The sequence below is a fragment of the Schistocerca nitens genome, chromosome 6, assembly GCF_023898315.1.
Source record: "Schistocerca nitens isolate TAMUIC-IGC-003100 chromosome 6, iqSchNite1.1, whole genome shotgun sequence".
In the NCBI taxonomy this organism is placed as follows: Eukaryota; Metazoa; Arthropoda; class Insecta; order Orthoptera; family Acrididae; genus Schistocerca; species Schistocerca nitens.
The window spans coordinates 166,896,297-166,918,329 of record NC_064619.1 but is presented as its reverse complement, the minus strand read 5'-3'; the positions used below and the strand labels follow the sequence as shown (position 1 = coordinate 166,918,329).

The 22,033-nt window shown below is 38.0% G+C and overlaps 1 protein-coding gene across 1 annotated transcript in view; it reads right to left on the bottom strand.

The window, feature by feature from the left end:
• LOC126262799 (receptor-type tyrosine-protein phosphatase kappa) overlaps positions 1–22,033 on the bottom strand; it is a 709,382-nt gene that overhangs the window by 124,673 nt on the left and 562,676 nt on the right. The window contains exons 8-11 of the mRNA XM_049959624.1: positions 20,458–20,607; positions 20,159–20,258; positions 7,429–7,505; positions 6,580–6,711 (exon numbers count right to left, since the gene is read on the bottom strand). Coding sequence (XP_049815581.1) covers positions 6,580–6,711; positions 7,429–7,505; positions 20,159–20,258; positions 20,458–20,607 — 459 coding nt within the window. The remainder of the gene's footprint in view (positions 1–6,579; positions 6,712–7,428; positions 7,506–20,158; positions 20,259–20,457; positions 20,608–22,033) is intronic.

The following is a 22,033-nucleotide window of genomic DNA, read 5'->3' as shown; positions in this document are numbered from 1 at the left end:
AGCTATGCGGATAAGCAATGTCGCAACACAATAAACTGCAATCATGATAGGCTACAATCCGACCTTAATCAAAGTCAGAAACCTGATGGTACACATTTCTCCTCCTTACACGAGGCATCACAACAACGTTTCACCAGGCAACGGCGATCAACAGCTGTTTGTGTATGAGAAATCGGTTGGCAACTTTCCTCATGTCACCATGTTGTAGGTATTGCCACTGGCGCCAACCTTGTGTGAATGATTTGAAAAGTTGATCATTTGCGTATCACAGCATCTTCTTCCTGTCGGTTAAATTTCGTGTCTGTAGCACGTCATCTTCATGGTGTAACAATTTTAATGGCCAGTAGTGTATTATAAAATGTTTAAAAAAACCTGAAATTCCTTTTTGAACCAGAACTCACCATACCATTGTTTCAACAACAATAATTTCTACTTGATTACAAATAACACGAGTTAAGAGAATAATATAATAATGTTGATTTACTCTTGTCTCTTCTCAAGATGTGAGAAAATGTACTGTAAATGAAGTCACAGTACACAATTGTAAGGTTTGCAAAGTAAATTATTAATTTGTTAATTCAACATAATACACACATCAAGATAAGTTTTGCATCACCCTGGTTCCCAGAACTCTTTAAGACAGATGTTGACTGTAGGTATTGTAACACAGACACAGTTCCTTTGACTGTTCAGAGATGCCAATAAACCCATGCAAAGATGGAAACAACCATGCAGGAGCAGCATCTATTAGACCGAGGGGGTCCAACAGCCAATCAGTTCCAGTCATTCCACCAGGAAGGAGGTACACGGCTCATGATGTCTGTAGTTAAAATTTGCCTAGACGGTCAGTACTGCAGTTCAATCACAACCGCATTGTTACTTTGTGCTACGAAAGGCTCTCAGCAAGGGAAGTATCCAGGCATCTCAGAGTGAACCAAACCGATGTTGTTCAGACATGGAAAAGATACAGAGAGATAGGAACTGTCGATGACATGCCTCACTCAGGCCATCCAAGGGCTGCTACTGCAGTGGATGAGTGCTACCAATGGATTATGGCTCGGAGGAACCCTGACAGAAACTCCATCATGTTGAATAATGCTTTTCATGCAGCTACAGGACATCATGTTACGACTTAAACTGTGTGCAATAGGTTGGATGAAGCGCAACTTCACTCCCGACGTCCATGACGAGGTCCATCTTTGCAACCAGATGGGCCCAACAACATGCCAAATGAACCGCTCAGTATTGGCATCATGTTCCCTTCACTGATGAGTGTCACATATGCCTTCAACCAGACAATCGTCAAAGACATGTTTGGAGGCAACCCAGTCAGGCTGAACACCTTAGATGCACTGTCCAGTGAGTGCAGAAAGGTGGAGGTTCCCTGCTGTTTTGGGGTGGTGTTATGTGGGGCCAATGTACCATGCTGGTGGTAATGGAAGGAGCCATAAAGACTGTACAATACGTGAATGCCTTCCTCCAATCGATAGTGCAACCATATTAGCAGCATATTGGCGTGCCATTCGTCTTCATGGATGACAATTCGCACCTGCATTGTGCACATCTTGTGAATGAATTCCTTCAGGATAATGACATCACCAGACTAGAGTGGCCAACATGTTCTTCAGACATGAGCCCTGTCGAACATGCCTGGGATAAATTGAAAAGGGCTGTTTATGGACGACGTGAACCACCAACCACTCTGAGGGATCTACGCCAAATCGACATTGAGGAATGTGGCAATCTAGACCAACAATGCCTTAATGAACTTGTGGACAGTATGCCACACCAAATACAGGTATGCATCAATGCAAGAAGATGTGCTACTGGGTATTAGAGGTACCGGTATGTACAGTTATCTGGACCACCAACTCTGAAGGTCTCGCTGTATGGTGGTACAACATGCAATGTGTGGTTTCCATTAGCAATAAAAACTGCGGAAATGATGTTTATGTTGATCTCTATTCCAATTTTTTTTGGAGGTTCCAGAACTCTTGGAACCGAGGTGATGCAAAACTTTTTTTGATGTGTGTAAAATGACAGGTAGGTTTGAACAGACAATAGTTGCAGAATATGGAAACGTATTATAAGAATATTGTGTTAATCCTACAACTTGTTATTTTGATGACAATTTTACTTTTTCAGTAGCAGTACTTGTCTCTACTCAAAAATAGTGAACACTATGAATACAACATTAAAACCACCCCTACAAATGATAACTTCAAGTGACTGACATTAGTACAGATAGGAGACAGATACATGGTTCCACATGCATGCATGCATGCATGCATGCATGTATGTATGAAGGAACAGACAATGTTCTGGGAATTACAGTTGCAGTAACTATTATGAAATTTCTTAATATGATGCATGAGAGGGAATTTTCCTGAAAGACAAAGAAGGAAGGGGAATGATAAAAGTAGATAAAGATCTGTGTCAGTCTCATATCATATAAGCAACAATGTAGGAAAAGACAGATTGTTACTTACCACACAGAACCCATGTCGACTGCCAACTCCAGCATGTTGGATTGGAATAGATCACCACATGGGATGCAAGCAGCAATTTGGAGGCAGTGGGGAACAGGAAGGGGCAAGGGGCAAGGGGCAAGGGGCAAGGGGCAAGGGGCAAGGGGCAAGGGGCAAGGGGCAAGGGGCAAGGGGCAAGGGGCAAGGGGGAAATGGGGAAATGGGGCAAGGGGGAAATGGGGAAATGGGGAAAGGGGGAAAGGGGGAAAGGGGGAAAGGGGAAGGGGAAGAGGAATAGTAGTGCATGGGTGTGGAGAGAGATGAACACTGTCTGGTGGAATCTGTGAGACTGCCAACAGGTACAGCAACCCGAGATTGTGGGGCGGGGAGATGGGTACAAATGAGCAAAAACTGAGAGGAGTGGGGAAAGACAGGGGGATGTGTTGGCAGAGAGCTGCCAATAAACAGAGTGGGAGATGAGAATGGGAAGGAGATGATAGGACAGAGGGAGTAGAAGCTGTTGGCTGGAGGTTGTATGGACAGTATGTTGCCGTAGCTTGAAGTTGGGATAATTATGGGAGCAGAGAATATGTTGTAAGGATAACTCTCATCTGTATAGTTCAGAAAAGGTGGTGGTGGAGGGAAGGATCCAGATGGCTCAGGTAGTGATACAGCCATTGAAATCAAGTGTGATTTGTTCAGCTGCATGTGGTGCCACATGGTGATCTACTTTGCTTTTGCCACAGTTTGATGGTGGCCGTTTGTCCTGGTGGACAGCTGGTTGGTAGTCATACCAACATAAAAAGCTGTGTAATTAATGGAGCAGAGTTGGTAAATGACATGACTGCCTTCACAGATGGCCCTGCCCGATTTCAATGGCTGCTTCACTACCCAAGTCATCTGGATCTTTCCTTCACCACCAGCTTTTCTGAACTGCACAAATGGGAGTTATTCTTACAATGCATTCTCTGGTTCCATAATTATCCCAGCCTCAACCTACAGCAACATACCATGCCTGCAACCTGCAACCAACAGTTTCCATCCCCTCTGTTCTACCATATCCTCCCAATTCTCATCTCCCATCCTGTTTCTCTGCAGCCCTCTACCAACATGTTTGCTGATCTTTCCCCACTCCTCTCCTCTTTTGCTCCTTTTTTGCCACCTCCTTGTCCCACAATCTCCCAACACTGCGCCTGTTGGCAGTCTAGCACACTGTACCAAACAGTGTTTATCCCCCCCCCCCCCCCCCCAGTGCACTACTATTGCACTACTATCCCTTCCCCTTCCCATTCCCCACTGCTTCCACTGAATTGTGGCCCAAGATCGTGGGAGTTGGCAGTCACGTGTGCATGAGGGTTGCTTGCTTTGTGCGCGCGCGCGCGCGTGTGTGTGTGTGTGTGTGTGTGTGTGTGTGTGTGTGTGTGTGTGTGTGTGTGTGTGTGTGTGTGTGCGTGCGTGCGTGCGTGCGTGCGTGCGTTGTTTTTACTGGTGAAGGCTATGGCCAAAAGCCATTTGTAAGTGTCCTTTAATTGTGCCTGTCTACAACTTGACATGTATTCTATATGGTAAGTAGCACTCTGTCTATTCCTACATTGTTGACATTCCTACCTGGAGTTTCCATTGTTGATTCCTACAATATAAGAGATGAAGAAGGGTGAGGGATTCCAACATGTACCTCAACATTCAGAAAAGTAACTGAGTAAGTCTGATTTCTTTTACATCCTAACCAAAAAGTTTGTAGAATGAAAATAACTACTGGAACAGGTTACTTTTATTTCATACATATTTTTCCAGGAATGTCTACAGACAGAGCCAAAAGATGTAAGCTGGAAGGTGTACTACTAAGGAGAATTTAAGTGGATGAGCTTGCAAGCTGCCGTAAAGGGATGAAGAGCAGATGTAGTTCACTGAGAAAGATATATGTAAGTAAGTATAAATGCCTTCTCATTGCTCTAAAAATAAAGTTAAATGGTCATATCTTCCACCAGGGTTAAAACTTAAAAAAAATGCATGATGGGCCAAATGTTTCTTGAGTTTAGGTTGTTCCCTTTCAAAGTATAAAAATGTTTCAACCTGGGCTTTGGAAGTCCTCAAACTGACAGCTGCTCAGCTTGTGTGCACTTTGTTGTAGAGTTAAAGTCAGTTCAAGACATGAAATAAAAAAAAAAAAAACATATAAGAATAGACTATGGTTACACAATATAAAGGCAAAAAGATTTTTCAATATTTTAAACGAAAATAAAAACAATACTGTGACTGTTTTGACCACCAGCAGAATAAACAGTACCCAAACTGCCTATTGGTGAAATATTTTACTCCAGATGGGTCTGGTGGTATAACTGTATGATATTAAAATATTCAGAAAAGAAAGCACACGAAGTAGTTAACTACACATAGCTTGAGACTGGCTAAGGATAGGGAGCAAATGAAATTGCATCGGCTGAGAGAGACTATTTAAATTCTTTAGAACAAGATCTGATGAAAGAGGGTGCAAAAATCTTAGTCTCAGATTATTTTCTCATTCTTCTCTCTCCCAAACCAAAAACTCCACAATGATGGCAATGCTTAAAAGTTACACTGAACGCTCAAAGGTATTTAAAGGAATTCCACATTATTTCCCTGTATGTGGGTGTAGCTACTTGCCTCCAGACAGGATTTTTGCCCTTACTGAAACAGAAATAAGAAAACACAAAACAATCACTCTGTCCTCAGAAGATCATGTCATTTTGGGAATGTTTAATGAGGTTACATTTTGGGGTAAAGACTGGTATAGCTAAGATATGAAATAAATCTCCAAATGTATAATCGAAGCTGGATTCCCTTTTAAGATATCTGAGGCAAGAGCACTGCATTACGTAAGAAGCCCTAAGACCAAGGCACAAAGCCTTTTTCAAAATACTTACTTTGCTTCACCGATGAACGTTGAGGTGCTGAAACCTGGAAAGAGAAGGTGTTCTGTGATGTCTGAAGCACCTCAACTTTCATCAGTGAATCATGTAAGCACAAATAAGGCTCATGACATGAGGAAGTTGATGTCTTATTGTGAAAGTGATTCAGAGGAAAGTTAAGTGTTGTGTTTTATTCAAAAGTTGTACAAAGGAATGCTAATGATGCTAAAGACAAAATTGCCAAACTATGACGGACCTTTACATTAAAGAGGACTGTGTTTTCGTATTTTTTGAATTTCATGCAGCATTAAATTCAATATTGTATTAAAACATAGTATTGCTTTAGTTGTCACTTGAAAGTATCAGTAAGAGTTTCAATAATATTCTGGAAATGACAGATTGCTACTCACCATATAGTTGAGATCATGAGTCATCTCAACATCTACGCTACATGGTGAGTAGCAATCTACCCTCTTTCACAATACTTTCATTATTCCAATCTGGATGTTCTTCAGTTAAGAGTGTCATAATGTGTTTAAGATGTAAGAAACAGGTTTTGTTATAGTGGAAACTTCTGTTCATGGGTTAACTTAATGAAAAAAATGTAAATTTAGTAATGCATTGCTAACTTCTTATTCTGATATTATTTACAAAATGTAATATAGCCCACTGAATTTAAACGCTTAGAATTCATATTGATAACACCAACTTTAATAAAATATAGAAGAAATATGCATGAAAAAGTGGATATGTTGAATTTTGCAAAAAATTGTAATTCTGTAGCTTTTTTCCTCAATAAAGACTGTTACTGATCAACTACAATTATTCTTTCATCTACCCTTTTCAACATGGATGACCAGCATTAATTTTTTCCATTTTTTTAATCAGTGATATTGGATAAAGCTAAAAAACACCTCTACTGTAAAACTTTATAAATAGTATTATTGAGTTTTGTTAAAATGGTTCTCAATTACAATTAGCACTATAGTACAATAAAATGAAATTATAACACTGCATTACACTTAAATTAAAGTAAATGTACATTTTGACTTATTTCCTCATTCTAAAAACTATTCTCTATGAGATTCACAGAATGTGCCTAATTATAATTTTTTCTGTCCAGAGTAAGTAGCATTTCTGCTTATCTTTCATAACACTTTGATATTTTACTAAGTCCAATAAGGATTTGTTTCTACTTTTTTCACAACAATAATTTTACTCACCGAATTATGGGGAGGAACGCACAGCACAACCACTGCGGAACATTCATAATCATATACCAGTGACCAGAACTCTCCAAGTGTATGTTTCAGAGGCCATTCTGTCACTATATACTCTCTCGGTTTTGTGTAGCCCTGCAGTGGCAATAACATTGCAAATCATTATCATACAATTGTACCCCTTACAATTAAGATGATAGGAATATAAAACTTTCTGATCGACAAAAACTGTGCGCCAGAATGGGCAAACCTAGGACCTTCACTTTTTGTAGGAAAGTGTTCCACTGACTAAGCTAGTGAAACACAACTCATGACCCATCCTCAAAGCTTTATTTTCATCAGTACCTCATCCCCTGCCTTCCATGCTTTTGTGAAGCTTGGAAGGTAGGAGATGCGGTACTAGTGGAAATAAGTTGTGGGCATGGGTCTTGAGTGATCCTTGATTAGCTCAGCCTGTAGAGTACTTGCCTATGAAAGGCAAAGCCCCTGGGTTTGAGTCCAGTTTCCATCTATGAGACAGTTCCATATCAGAGCAATTTCTACTACATAGCAGAAATTCATTCTGGAATAGTGATACAGTATATATCAATAAAATATCAAATTTTATAGGTTCTACTGGTTGCTTGTTATCATCGATTCAAGTAGGTGTTCAATCTTATAGATAAATGATGTTTCATATGACAACATTCCATGTGGATCACAGAAAGTATGTAGCATAATCAATGTTTTGAATATTTCCTGTAATTAACATTTTGCACTAGCTTATAATCATATGTATTTAACTATTTTAAATCTCCCCAAAACACATAAGAGAGAGTTATTGTATTATAATTAATATTGTAAGAAGCTTACATCAACAAACACAGCATTAATGTAATCTGTGAAGTTGTTTCCTTGAAATGATGTCAGGTAAGGTCTTGAGTTATCAGCTGTAACAGACAAGAAACATATTATAAAAAATTTCATAATATGACATACACTTGAATAGTGACAAAATTCAACATGCAAGAAATGTGTATTTCAATTAACCTAACCTTGATTCTTCTTTTAGACATATTGTATGTAAAAATGGTGCTAAAACCTAGGATTAACCCAATGTACATTCACAACTCTCACTGATAATTACATATAATGTTGAAGGTGATGGAAGTACTTCGTCTTTCTGGTATCATAACTAAGAGAATGACTAAAATCACACAATTTCACATAAAGTTAGTACAAAAACAAAATTAGTTTACATGTACCAGAAGTAGCGCTCAAAGAGAATGAAATTTATATGTGAATTTCCCAGGCATCTCAATGGTTAAGTACAGTATCTGACGCAGCACTGGACAAAGATACAGACATAGTTTGCACAGTTTTACCAGATGTGGTGCCGAATACCGAAATCAGCAGACCAAAGCAGTTTCATCCAACGATTCTCCAAAGAGGAGTACAGTTGTAGACAGTGAGGACACACAGAGACACTGTTGATTCATCAATGCTGTGTCTAGTCTCTCTGGTGAGACCATTCATTAACAAAATGCCACTTTTCTGGTTTGTGGCTTCCATCTCTGCTGGAGTATTAGCATCAGTATTCTAAACTATCAAATGAGAAATGATGTACGAAAATTGACATACCACTTGTTGTTAACAGTTATGTACAGACTGTATTGTACAAGGCCATTAGCAGGCACATAACAGACACTGGTTTTGTAGAGCTTATCACATATTCCACAGCAGCAATTATGACTAAGAAAGAAATCTTTCACTGTTAACCAAATCCTACTAGGTGTTCATTTATTTAGTCTGTATTTTGTCCTGCGTGTTATGCTTAACAAACCATCCAAGTTATGCATTTCAACAATAACAAACTTAGCAGGCACTAGCATGTGGAGAAGTTAACCAAAATGCTCATTTCTGCCTGTTTTTCACACAGAAATTGCTCTCACTGCATCAACTTGCAGATAATATTGTTATCACAATTTCTCTCAATATAGCCCTCTGGCATAATCTTCTGTAGCTACAAACAAAACAGTATTTATTCTCCAGCAATTAGAATATCATATAAAATTGGTGACTGAACGTTTCACAGAAACTTCTGAAAGGATCTTGGGGTTATTACATCCACATGATGAAACATTTACACCCTCATAGTACTTGTGGTTCATAATAATAGTAAATTTATGATGATCTGTGGGGTTCGCAACCACAATAAGTGACATACAAACATTTTCCATGCAGAATACGCATCCTTGTCTAGAATTTAGAATGGAGTTTAATACTCTGATACAAAAGTCATAAACAGATCACCAGCAGACACCAGAAAGGAAATTGAAAATTCTCATACATTTAAAAATCAAGTAAAGGAATACCTTACTAGTTACTCCTTTTATAATTTCTGAGAATATTTGGATTGAGGCTGTAAACTCCTCAAAACACAAGTCTTCATATCAAATATGTTTTAACATTCCCAATATAAAGGCAGCTGATAACAGTTTTCTGAAAATGCTTAGTACAAAGTGCAAGATAAAATCAATTGATAATAATAAAAGAGGAGGAGCAGCAGTCTTTTTCCCTGAAGTATCTGCTTTTCTCCTTTTACTAACCATACAAGATGTGACAACAACATGAATCATCACTGTCGGTAGGTACATAAGGTATACAAGCCTACAGTGGCTTGACAACAAGCCAGGCTCTAAACCCCAGGAGATGGAATGAAACTTTATGTGCAATTCAATCTCTAGGGGCTCAAAGAGTTTGAACACCATACAGAGATCTTTGCTAAGCACATCTCCCAAAAATACATCTTTGGAAAGGAAAAAAAAAAACTGCATTTTTCCACCTTGTAACCAAGGAAATTTCCCAGAATGTATTGAAAAACCATCTGCAGATTTTGTAAATGTTCCTATCTTGTTAGAGTTCCTTTATTCAGAAGTCACTGAGGTAGTTTACACAACAGGAAATCTTCTGAATCAACTGTTCAAAATATCATTGATACATTCCTAATGCAGATGAAATTCCGAAAGGCAAGTGAGTGAACTGGTAAAGCCCAAAGGGGCCCTTGAGCACCAAGAAATGCTGAGAAGCTGTGCCCGACAGAAACTGCAGGTATGCATTGCACAAGTCTTGGAAAATATTAGCATCCTGACAGCTTCACCAACAACTTTTCTGGGTGCAGAAAGTGATATGAATCTGTGCCTCACTGCACACTGACTGACTGTTTAAAATCACTGCAAAATTCCATGGTGCCATCTGGCTTCTGAAGCACCTTCAAAGGAGTGGCCTACTGACTCAACAAAATAAAAGAAACAATAGCGAGGTCCTTTCAATGATGCAACTTGCCCTTGAAGTTGTTGCACATGGCAAAGGGAATAGGTTGGGGACAAAAAATTTAGGTATCACTGATGGCTTAAGAGAGATGTGTGCCTTGAAATTTTCTGCCCAATCCAAGATATCCTCAAACATCTGGGTGCATGGCCATAGATCCCAAATCTTGAAAGGGGACTGATTGAGACACTAAATGTACTTTGTCAACTATCTGGAAGACAGAAACAATTGAAGTGTGTAAACCAAAAATATTTTGTGCCAGCAGTGTATTTACCATTAACGTAAACTGACGTTCCACATTCTTATGATGGGCAGTGATGGAGAACTTCCCCCTCAAATGCATGCAGTATTTACTAAAAGATACAATGTGATGTAGAGGCCGTTGCAATGCCAGGCAGCAACTATCTGCAACTATCTACATTAATCAGTTTGATTGTCACCCGTCCAGTACCAATGACAGCAGAATATGTTGGGGCGATGCTTGCAAGACCTTGGAATCAGCCTTCAAGTCTAGGGAAAACAGTAGGCCTCCAACAAGCATTCCAAGGCTCACTGTCATAAACTTTTGTGAAATGTGGCAGGACCCACATGGTCTCTATATGTGGGCCGTCCTGTTGGACATGTATCAAATGACAGATGGGGTAGGACCGTCAGCCCGCCGATTGAGCAGAAACAGGTGCGGAAGGAGGGGGACACAAACAACCCAAAGTAAAATGTGACAGGGGATTACATTACAATTGACACATACTCGCAAAGCCCAATGCAGACAGATGGCCATAGCACTGTGAAATCACTGGACTTGAATCATCAACAGCATCAACACACAGTGGCTCAGCTCACCCCACAGGGTTCCGGGGGATATTTGCCATGCACATCTAACACTGCCACTTGCAAGCTGCTGAAAAGTACATCCCTTACCACTAACGGAAAGTTTATGTCTTTCAACAATCTTTGCAACTTTGGCTAATGAAGGGATGGACAAGGCCTAGCAAGTCCGCATAAAAAGTAACACAATGGAGACACCCAAACAGGCACTTAAGCGAAAAGATCTTGCAGATCAGAGATCCATGTCTCAGACAACATGGGTTCAATGACCAAAATACTGCAGGAGTAACTGACAAAGTTATCGAAGTTAAGTTTCTGAGGGTCTGTAGGTGGCTTCAAATTCTGCATAGTTTCAAATAATCGCACATTGCTACATAGTAAGAAAGCTAGTTTCAAATAATCTCACACTGCTGCACAGAAAGAAAGCAGCCTTGTCAACTGGGTTGATGATATGCCTTAACTGGCAGTGCAACAAGAACCAGTGCAGGTAATTCAACTTTCCATAGCCTTGTCAAAACTGGTGAACAGTGATAGGGCTGCAGGAGTTAAAGCTTATCTGCCAGCACATGGTCCGCTATCAGTGTGGCATGGGTATGGAGTCTGCAGCTGTGGTCTAGTGGCTAGCGTTGCTGTCTCTGGATCACGGGGTCCTGGGTTCAATCCCTGGCCAGGTCGAGGATTTTCACTGCCTGGCGACTGGGTGTTTATGTTGTCCTCATCATTTCATCATCACTCGTGCAAGTGGCAAAATTGCATTGAGTAAAGATTGGGAATTTGTATGGGCACTGATAACCGCACAGTTGAGTGCTCCACAAACCAAACATCATCATCATCATCATCATCATCATCATCATCATAATCGAGTATGGAGGAATTCTCAACCTGTTTGAGCAGTTCCTACAATCACTCCAGCTGCAGCTTTTGTTGCTGGTACTGTAGACACGACTGCATCTTCCAGAATTGCAAAAATGCTGGATTCATGGTGGCTGTAATTTAATACTATGAAAAAAAGTGTGTCACATGCATAAGAACATCTGAAATCGTCCATACAAGACTGCTTTCTCAGGTGACATACACCAGCTCTGGTGCAATCATTGCACAACTTCTTATATTGGTATGAACACCAGGCAGCTGTCCACCAGGATGAACAGCTATCACCAAACTGTGGCCAAGAACAAAGTAGACCACACAGTGGCACAACATGCAGCTGAATGTAACATGCTTGATTTCAATGGCCGCTTCACAAACTGGGCCACCTGAATTCCCCCCTCCACTAACAGCTTTTCTGAACTGTGCAGATCGGAGTTACCCTTACAACACATTCTCGACCCCCAAAATTATCCCCACTTCAACCTATGGTAACCTACTGTTCCCTAGCCCTCCACCCATAAGTTTCAGCCCATTTTGTCATATCACCTCCTCCCTTTTCATGTCTCCTTATAGTCACTATGTGCCACTCTCTGCCAATGCACGCACCTGTCCTTTGCCTTCCCTGCTTCTCCTCTTCTGCTCCCCATTTTTCTTCCACATTCCACTTCCTGAAACTGCACCTGGCAGTCTCATCAGGCCACCATCTAGTCCTAGCATGCCCTGCCAGACAGTGCTCTTCTCTCCCCCCACACGTAATTTGCTACCTCTCCCTCTACCCTGCCCCTCTACAGATTGCTATTCATATGACAGTCGCATTCTGATCAGGGTTGCCAATGGTAGCAGTCATATGCGCATAAGGTGTGCTTGCTTGTGTTAATATACGTGTGTGTGTGTTTTCTTTGCTGAAGAAGGCTTTGGCCAAATGCCTTGAAGTCTAACAGTGTGATTTCATCTCAAATCATACAGGTCATATTAACTTGAGGTCATTAAGTTTTCTGGAAAAAATATATATTAGACTTCTGTACCTTAAGTGTTAAGAAATAAAGTATTTTCATTTTATCTTAATTTTTGTAAATGGCACAGTGCTTTGAAAAAACTATTAAAACAGTAGAGGGAGAGGGAGAGGGAGAAAACAAAAAAGAAAGAACAAATAAACCAAAAGTATTGGAAACCTGGCAGATGTTCTGCATTAAGGCTCCCCATTAATGTGTTGAAATTTAGTTGACATCTGCAAACTTATGAACTTCCTTTAACTTGCAAATTTTAAATGAAAATACAAAATTTAATTAAATTTTTCCACTTAAAGTTTTTTTTTTATAATTTTGAAAATCACAGAATGCTGTCTTTTCTGTCATATTACCAGATACTACTGATGTAATTATAAACAGAATATTCTCTGCTGCAGTTATCTGTATTAAGTAAATATTTATTACTAAATGTGTAAAAAATTGCATTTTTACAAGTTTTTATGAATTATTTACTCAAAAACACCCATCTGAAACTTTTGAGAGTTACAGAAAATATTGTTTGGTTAACATGTTACTAGTGAGAAATATTTTTCAACATTCTGCGTGCTTCACATCACTGAATTTCTAGCATGCAATATGCATGTTGGCAACACCGTTTCCAGCACACTTATATTTATAACAAATGAGTAAGAACTTGCACATAAACCATTCTGCATCAAGTTTCGTGTTTGGTTTGAACTTTGTTAGATACAATGTCAGTGAGGAAACACTGTACTGAAAGAGTGATGTGTGTGGACTATGAAAGAAAGACACAAGAGGGTGGTGTTTCAGGAAAGTGAAAAATGCTTCACAGTTGCTGGAAATCTGTCAGAGTAATTCCAGAAATACCTTGGTCCTCAAGTAATGGTGCTAGTATCACATCCACTGTGCACTGTGCACTACAAGAAGAAATTCAGTGACAACGCACCTGAACAATCACCATCAACTGAATGTGAAACTGAAGAAGACAGTGCAGATGTTTATATTCCTGGGTGTGAAGTTGTTGACGCATTGAATGTTAGCATTTCTGTTGAAGCCCGTACTATATTCCCCCCCCCCCCCCCCTCCCTCCCTTAAACTTCCATGAAAGGTAAGAAGCACAAGGAGAAAGTGGGTATGTAAAAAAAAAAAAAAAGGGAAGAAACAAATATTACATAGGCAACATCTTCAAAACTTTGTGAAGTGTATAATGCAGACACTTTGTGCAGAACCTGAAGACAGTGATATGGGCACAAAATGTGATGTATGGTTTCAAAACCTAAATACTGCTATCTCAGCAGTCACCTGTACTGAGAAGGTATAGTTAAAGATACTGATACCAGGTAGCTACTGTAAGCAGCAGTTACCGAATACATACCCACTTCCTCACATTACTTGATTTCAAAAGCTCATAAAAAAGAATGAGAAAGGAATTTGGGCATGCCCAGGTTCTTACTGTGGCTCTGGCTCTGGAATATTTCCTGAGGGATGACAAAGATTGCAGCAGGTGAAGTCCTAACCAGGTTGATGTTACCTCTGTTAGTGAAAAATTTAAAAAGGTAAAAAAGAAATGTGACAAAATCAATAAGAATAATCCTAATGAAAAAGGAGAACCAGAATTTAAAAATTGGTCTCACAAAATTCTACTCCTTACGTCTGAAATGGGCAAAATACCAGCCAATGAAGGAAGTATGCATATGTATTTACTGCACTAATTTGAAACTTGTCTGTTAAACCTGATGCTTCTGTGCATATGTCAAGAGCCACAAGACGAATGTTGATTCCAGAAGTGTGCAATGTGTCCTGCTGCTGAGGTGATGACAGTTGAAGCATTACACCTTCAGGATACTGATAATGACATAACCTATGTGTTATGGGAGGGAGGAGAGTTGGTGAAGAAGACAGCAGAGCCAGAGAAGTTTGTTACAGAGATTAGGCATTGGGTCATGAAAGGAATAACTCACAATCATATCCAGACGTTCCATAGACAGGCCATAGCAGAAGTAAAATCAACCACATCCCAGAATGCCAACACATTAGCTCTTCATTTTGGATTTGCTGAGAATTGGTCTGTTGTTTTGTAGAATGAAATTCAAAGTTACCACTGGCACACATCACAGGCATGGTATCAAAAATCATGTGTGTTGCTCACTTCCTTGGGACATCATACTGTCTTGCTATTGTCAGTGATGATCTCATTTATGACAGTGCACATGCACACTACACTGTCAGCATGATAACTGATGACATAGCACCTAGAGGCCATGCATTTCCTAAACATGTGCATTTGACTGATGGTGCAGCATCTCATTTTAAAAACCACTTTCAGCTTTATGAGCCTGCTCAACGCTGTAATTCAGGAATTAAGACAAAAATGGAAATTTTCAGCATCAGGTCATGGAAAAAGTGCATGTTATGTGATAGGAGGTCTCTGTAAACACTTGCAAAAAGATTTAATCTCCAGCATGAAGCTGTTGATGCTGTAAGAGATGCTACTGGATTTGTGCACACCATATCAACATTAGTAACAAACATGAAGCTCTTAATTCTAAATGAAAGTGCATTAGGGGAGTTCTGTTTTAAAAAAGAGAGAATAGTGGTCTACTATGAAGCCTGTGGTAGGAAGTCAATCAAGTCACTACTGGATTGCATCCCTGAGTGGCCCATATAATACAATAATGGTTCTCCATGAAATGCAGCCTGTTACTGCATGTGAAATGCAGAGACCACAGTATACATTAGAAGACTTTGTAGTGAGAGCCACTTCATTTCTTGTGTGTATGACAGTCACTGGTGGGTGGGACAGGTAATAAGTGTCTCTCATGAGCTGCAAGATATAACCGTCTGCTTTATGAAACCTCATGGTTCTGCTAATGCTTTCAAATGGCCATCATCAAAAGATCAATGTGGAGTTCCAATTTCCCAAGTTCTTGTTGGATCATCCTTGTCCATGTGCAAATACAGCTTGGCTATACAAGTTCAATGGGGGGGGGGGCAAAAAAAAACTCTTCTCAACAGTACAGTGTTGATTGTTACATTATAGGCACTTATAATTCATGGGAAGTCATGAAGAAGTAAAATCACGACAGAAGATAATTTGTGAATGACATCATAAAAAGAAAAATGGGTATAAATATTCTATATCTCACTTTCGTAGAATGTAGTTTATTCGTCTCATAACATACAGTTAGAAATTGGAGATTTTTGTACTGGAGTCACATCACATTACTTAAAAAAAAATTATAATAATTAACGTATTTCAGCAGGTATTTCTGCATTTTTACACATGAACAATTTAACAAGAACATATATAACACTTATGGTGATTTTGCAGCTTGCAATACAATTTATAAAATATATTAACTATTTGTTATACAATACATAATTTTTATTGTTTCTTTTCTTTTCAAATTGCTGAACTGTCCTGCATGAATTCTTCAATTGAATAATAACATTTTTCCACTAGTGTATTAAATAACAATCTCTTTAGTGGGTCAAACTCCATATTTAACAGATTTGTGTTATTTAATTTATTGTAAATTTGTAATCCCATGTACAATGGTGTTTGAGCATAAAGTTTTAAATTATGAGAGGGAAGTTTGAAACTGTGTCTGTGACAAGTACTGTAATTGTGGTTGAAATGAAAACTGTCAAGGGAGCTTTGATTTTTATAGATGAAAATAAAAATTTCGTACATGTACAGAGAAGAAATGGTTAGTATTTTTAATTTTTTAAATAATGGGCAACATGATGTTCTTTTTTGGGCTAAACACATGTTTCTTATTATTCTCCTTTGAAGTGTAAGTAATCTTGAGCTATTCATGGAGTTTCCCCAGAAAATTATTCCATATCGAATTATAGTCTCAAAGCAGCTATGGTGGACTATCTCCTTGGGGTCCATAAGGGTGGAACCGGATAAGACGTTCATCACATAAGCTAGGCTGTTTAGTTTGTTTGCTAAGAAGTTTACATGTCCTTCCAATTTAAATTTTTGTCCAGATTTAGACCTAGAAATTTTACGTAACTTGCTTCGGTCATTTGCACTATTTTTATGGGAGATGCTGATGATGTTTTAGCACTAAACTGCACTAATTGTGTTTTTGTGACCTTGAGTTTTAATCCATTTTGCTGAAACCAAAATTCTAGGTTTCCCATTATATTTTCCACGTTATCATGAATTTGTTCTAAATTGTCATTTTCAATTAAAACTGAGGTGTCATCTGACAATAAAACAGAGTGAACATCAATGTTTAAAGGTAAATCATTTATGTACAGCAGAAAAAGATAAGGCCCTAAAATTTAGCCCTGTGGAACCCCTGTACAAAGTTTTATCCAGCCCGAGAATTTTTTTTTTTTCCATTTTAATTTAGAATAACTCTCTGTTTTCTTTCTGACAAATACGATTTGAATGACTGCAATGCCCTGTCCACGATCCCATACCTCTCTAGCTGGTGTAGTAGTAAGCGATTGACTGAGTCCAAAGCTTTGGTTAAAAAATAAAATAAAATAAAATAAAATAAAATAAAATAAAAATAAATAAATAAATAAATAAAAAATAATAAAAAAACTGTGGTCTTTTTACCATTGTCTAAAGCAGAGCTTATCTTTTCAGTGAATTCCCTGATAGCATTTATTGTATTTTTCCCCTTTTGAAATTCAAATTGATTTTTAATTGTAACATTGTTTTCTATATGAAAGTTTTCAAGATGTTTTGCAACAATCCTTTCTATCACCATAACAAAAACTGGCAGCAGGGAAATGGGGTGGTAATTTCCCATGTCATCTAGTGAGGCTTTCTTGGACAATGGTCTTATTTCAGCATATTTTAACACATCTGGGAAATATCCTTCCTCAAATGACTGATTAATAATTTTAACCAATGGATGAAAAATGATGTTATAAACAGCCTCAACTACAGTGGTTGGAATTTCATTCCACCCAATTGATTTCTTGTTTTTAAAGACACTACAGCGTCTTCCACATATTTTGGGATAATTCTTTTGAATGTTTTAAGGTCTGCATTTTGTTTTATATTTACAAAGTTGACATCTACCTTGTCCTGGTGGGCAGTGATATCTACTTCTGATTTTGCCACATTTATGAAGAAATCATTGAAATAGTTTGACATTTGAAAAGGATCTATAATTATATCAATTTTTAATTTTTATTTGGACAAATTCTTAGCAATTGTTCTTTACTCCCAACTCAGATTTGACGACACTCCAAATTGTAATTTATTTTCATGTTTACTAATATACAGGTTGTTGGCCAATTTTTTGCTGCCTTCAACTTTTGTAGTCCTGCCTTTTTCAGTTGCATGTAATATTTCAGTATATTGCTAGATGGCAAACAGTAGTGATTATTATATAGCTTTATGACAAGTTATGATGCACTAAAAACAGAACTTACAATGTAAAAAATATTTTCTCTGAAAAATACTACTGTAATCAAGAAAATATTAAGCTACTAATAGCAGATAAACAGCAGCTAATGTAACAAAACTGAGGAGGTAGCACTTTCTCTCAAAGTAGAAGTTTCTCACCAATGCACTTGATAGATTCACAAGCCATAAGCACGATTAGCATTAATCAGCATAGCGATACTTTATTATTAATACAGTAAACAGATTTAAGTTTCTACGATGTCCTAGTCTCATGTGATTGTACATCTTCCATTGTTCCACATCCCTGAAGGCTATCCTTCTTGATGGGATCTATGGAACACAATGAATGACTGAATGAGCTCACAAAGGATGAGGTCAGATTGCCATGTATCTTCTACACCTTTTAATATTTGTGGGGCAAGTTCCTGAAGGAGTGGAACATTGAAATAATGATCAAATTCTATTTGAAAATTGACACAATACAACATTGAATTTTATAAGTTGATGATATGGTCATTACAAAAGGAACTGAATGTAATTTAAAGGAAGAAGTGCACAGATTACATCTAGTTTTATTTTAGCTGTTAAAAGCAGCAAGAATGCTATGACAACAATCAGAAGGTCCTACCAGATGAGAAGCACAATACAACAATTTTCCAATATGAAGACACACACACAGGGAATTAAAAGCATACAGTGATCTAAGTAATGGTGCATAGGATATGCTTGTGTACATCTTTCATGTATGTCAAAAAGCCAGGTTCCTATCAAAAGGTGAAGCTATAAATCTACCAGCAGGAAAGACCCTGAAAGACCACAGAAATGATGGCCAATAGAACAGCCTAGCTAGCCTAAAACTTGAATGATTGTGAGAAGTTGAAATTATAATACTGGAATTAATAAATTATGGTACCACCAGTAGAAACCTGCAATTGTAAAAGGGAGCTACTACCTACCTTTTGGAACTAACAGTTTCTCTGTAGGGGAGGAGAGAGGGATGGGTTGGAGAAATTTAAATAGGAAGGGCAGGTCACTCAGACCCCAAGATGAGAGAGACACACCTGTAGTTAGGACGAGCAGTATATACAAGAAAGGGAAGACACCAGAGAGATGGTACATTGTTAAGCATTACACCAGCTTCAATCCAGAGATAATAAAGACAAAGTGAGAAGTAAAGACTGATTAAGGAGAAGAGAGATGAATAGTGCAATTAAGAAATGGACACAAAAAAAATTATAAATAGTGTTCCTCCTAAGAATCATTTAGCTGCATTTTCTCTTGCATTTTGGCAGATTTTTACAATTTCATTTTTGCTCAAACAAATACTGCTCATTTCATCTTTCACACAATGCCCCGTGTTGAGGGAAAGCATCAGTTTGCACCCCATTACAAACTAAATGATTTCTAAAGTGGATTTTTATGTTACCATTTGATAGAGTGGCCCTGAATTAGTCTAGTGCAATATTCATTTTACCAACATGTATTAACAGGAGCAGTGGAACACAAAGAATACCCAGGACTCCAGCAACGAACACACCACCCTGGTCCACACTGACTGCTACCGCAGTAGCTACTGCCGTAATGCTGTCATTGCTGGGGTATTGATTATTCTTCATGTTTCACTGTTCCTGTTAACACATATCAATAAAACTCATGTTGTACTAGACTAATATGAGGCCATTCTATTGAATGGGCATGTAAAATGTTGCTTTACAAATAATTTTGTTTGTAATAGGGAACAAATTGATGCATTCCATCGACTCTGGGCATCACATGAAAGATGAGATGAGAGTATTCATTTGGTGTCACTCCACCCACACACTGCAAAAAATCCAAATAATCCATGTGGTGTAGTTTTTCATAATTTCTTATTTTTCTTAATTAAATTTTCCTTTCTTACTCCAAACTAATAACTTAATAAAATAAAAGAGAAGCAAAGGTACTTCCTTAAAATGTTCAAGTAGATTGGATTGCACAGACATTTATATGTGGGAACATATGTTTATTTATTAAGCATAAATTACAGGTTCTCAAATTTCCTCTTTCCATTTAAGTTAAATTATGATTTGTCCTTCTCTCTCACAATACATTCATATAATTTCTTATATAACATCCATGTTTATCTGTATTTTGAGGTTTAAAGTGTGGTCAGTAAGTTTAACTGAAATCTGTGTGTTTCTCAAATTCTTTTTTCAGCATGTTAACTTACGTGGCACAATAAGAACATCCCGATTTTTTTCTCTGTTGTCACCTCTGTGCCCACCTGCACAATCACCTATTGTGAAACGGGGTGTCTGCTTGCAGATCAACTAAAACAAATATTGTCAAGAAATAAACAATGAGGGTTTCCATTATAATATCCACTCATAAGCATTACCATAACAACTGATGCAATGTTATTCCTTATAAATTCAGTTAATATAGCTAAAATTGGTAACTAATATTAATTGTAGCATTTTAGTGAAAACTGATTACAGGAATACCTACTGAAATCAATATTCTGCTCACCTGATACTCTCTCTGATATTCATTCATTTTGGTGATAGGATTTTTCATTGATTTTTGTTTGAGCCGCTGTGATAGTTCTTTTACTGGAAACCACGAATTTCCACAAACAATAAATTCTTCCAACGTATCATAAACAAATTTATACTGGTCCTGCAAAGAAGATAGAGTGGAGAAGTCATTTAATTACTTTACAATATATTAACATGGAATAAGGTCACTTGCAATTCAGAACTCGGCCTTGCCTCTTGACTAAAGTATGGTATATGCTTCTGGTGGGAATCTTCTCCTGTCTTGTCTTCCTTTCAGTTGCATAGTCATCTCTAACAGAAAGCTAGCAACTCAATATTACATCTTTGTGATGACTAGCACTCTACTCTTTTCAAAACTGTTGAAATTCTAACCTGAGCTTTCCACTGTTTGAAAGTTAACAAAATTACCTTTCATGGGTGTTCACTGCAGTCTCCTTTCTATGATCCTACACACAAGATAAATCATATTAACCAGTAGGATAAAGGTAACGGAAAATTATTTCTGTTAGTCTCCTACCGACATCAAATTGATACAGAAAGAAACAAGTAGAAGTTATTTCTGATGGAACACGGTTTTTACTTTGTAAATGAATTCCTCACTAAATGAAGTGAAGTACTGTAATGTAAAATTACCTCTTGTACAAGGTGAATCAAAAAGGACTTCATAACTTTGGAATGATACAGGAATTTATTGTGATAACTTACAGACTCGGTTGATGTGTTACCTTGTAGCAAACAACCTCAAGTTTCATCTAAAAGTGTCAAGTGTCATTTTGGTTCGATACGACTACCACTTGTTACGCAGCAAACATCTACATTTACATCTACAACATACTCCGCAAGCCACCTAATGGTGTGAGGAGGAGAGTACCATCGGTACCACTATCTGATCCTTCCAATCCTGTTCCACTCGCAAAGAGTGCATGGGAAGAATGATTGTCGGTAAGCCTCTGCATTGGCTCTAATTTCTTAAATTTTCTCCTCATGCTCAATACGCGAGATGTATGTGGGGGAAAGTAATATGTTGTCTGACTCCTCCTGTAAAGTGCTGTCCCGAAATTTCAGTACTAAATCTCTCCGTGCACAATGTTCCTCTTGTAACATCTGCCAGTGGAGTTTGTTTAGCATCTCTGATACGCTCTCTTACCAGCTAAACGATCCCATGATGAAACACGCCGCTCTTCGTTGGATCTTCTCTATCAGTCCTACTGGTAATCAATTTTTATTGTCTATAGCAATCATGTGTTATAATCTGTATTAATGTCACTATGCATATGTAAGGTTTAACTCTGTACTATGTACTGACTTTTCTCTGGCCACACTGTACCAAGGAGAAGTGCAAGTTTTATGTATTATTAAAGAAAACTTATATACTGCAACTTGCAGTAACAGTTGCTTCAACACAGATTACACAGTAAATTCGTGTGTTAGTGTGTGTTTCAAACTCCTATCAAAATTTTCACATTTTTCTATATTACTCAAGAAAATGTGAAAACATGGTAAAGCCAAGTTATAACCATACTCTTGTTTACATTTTCGTGCAGTAA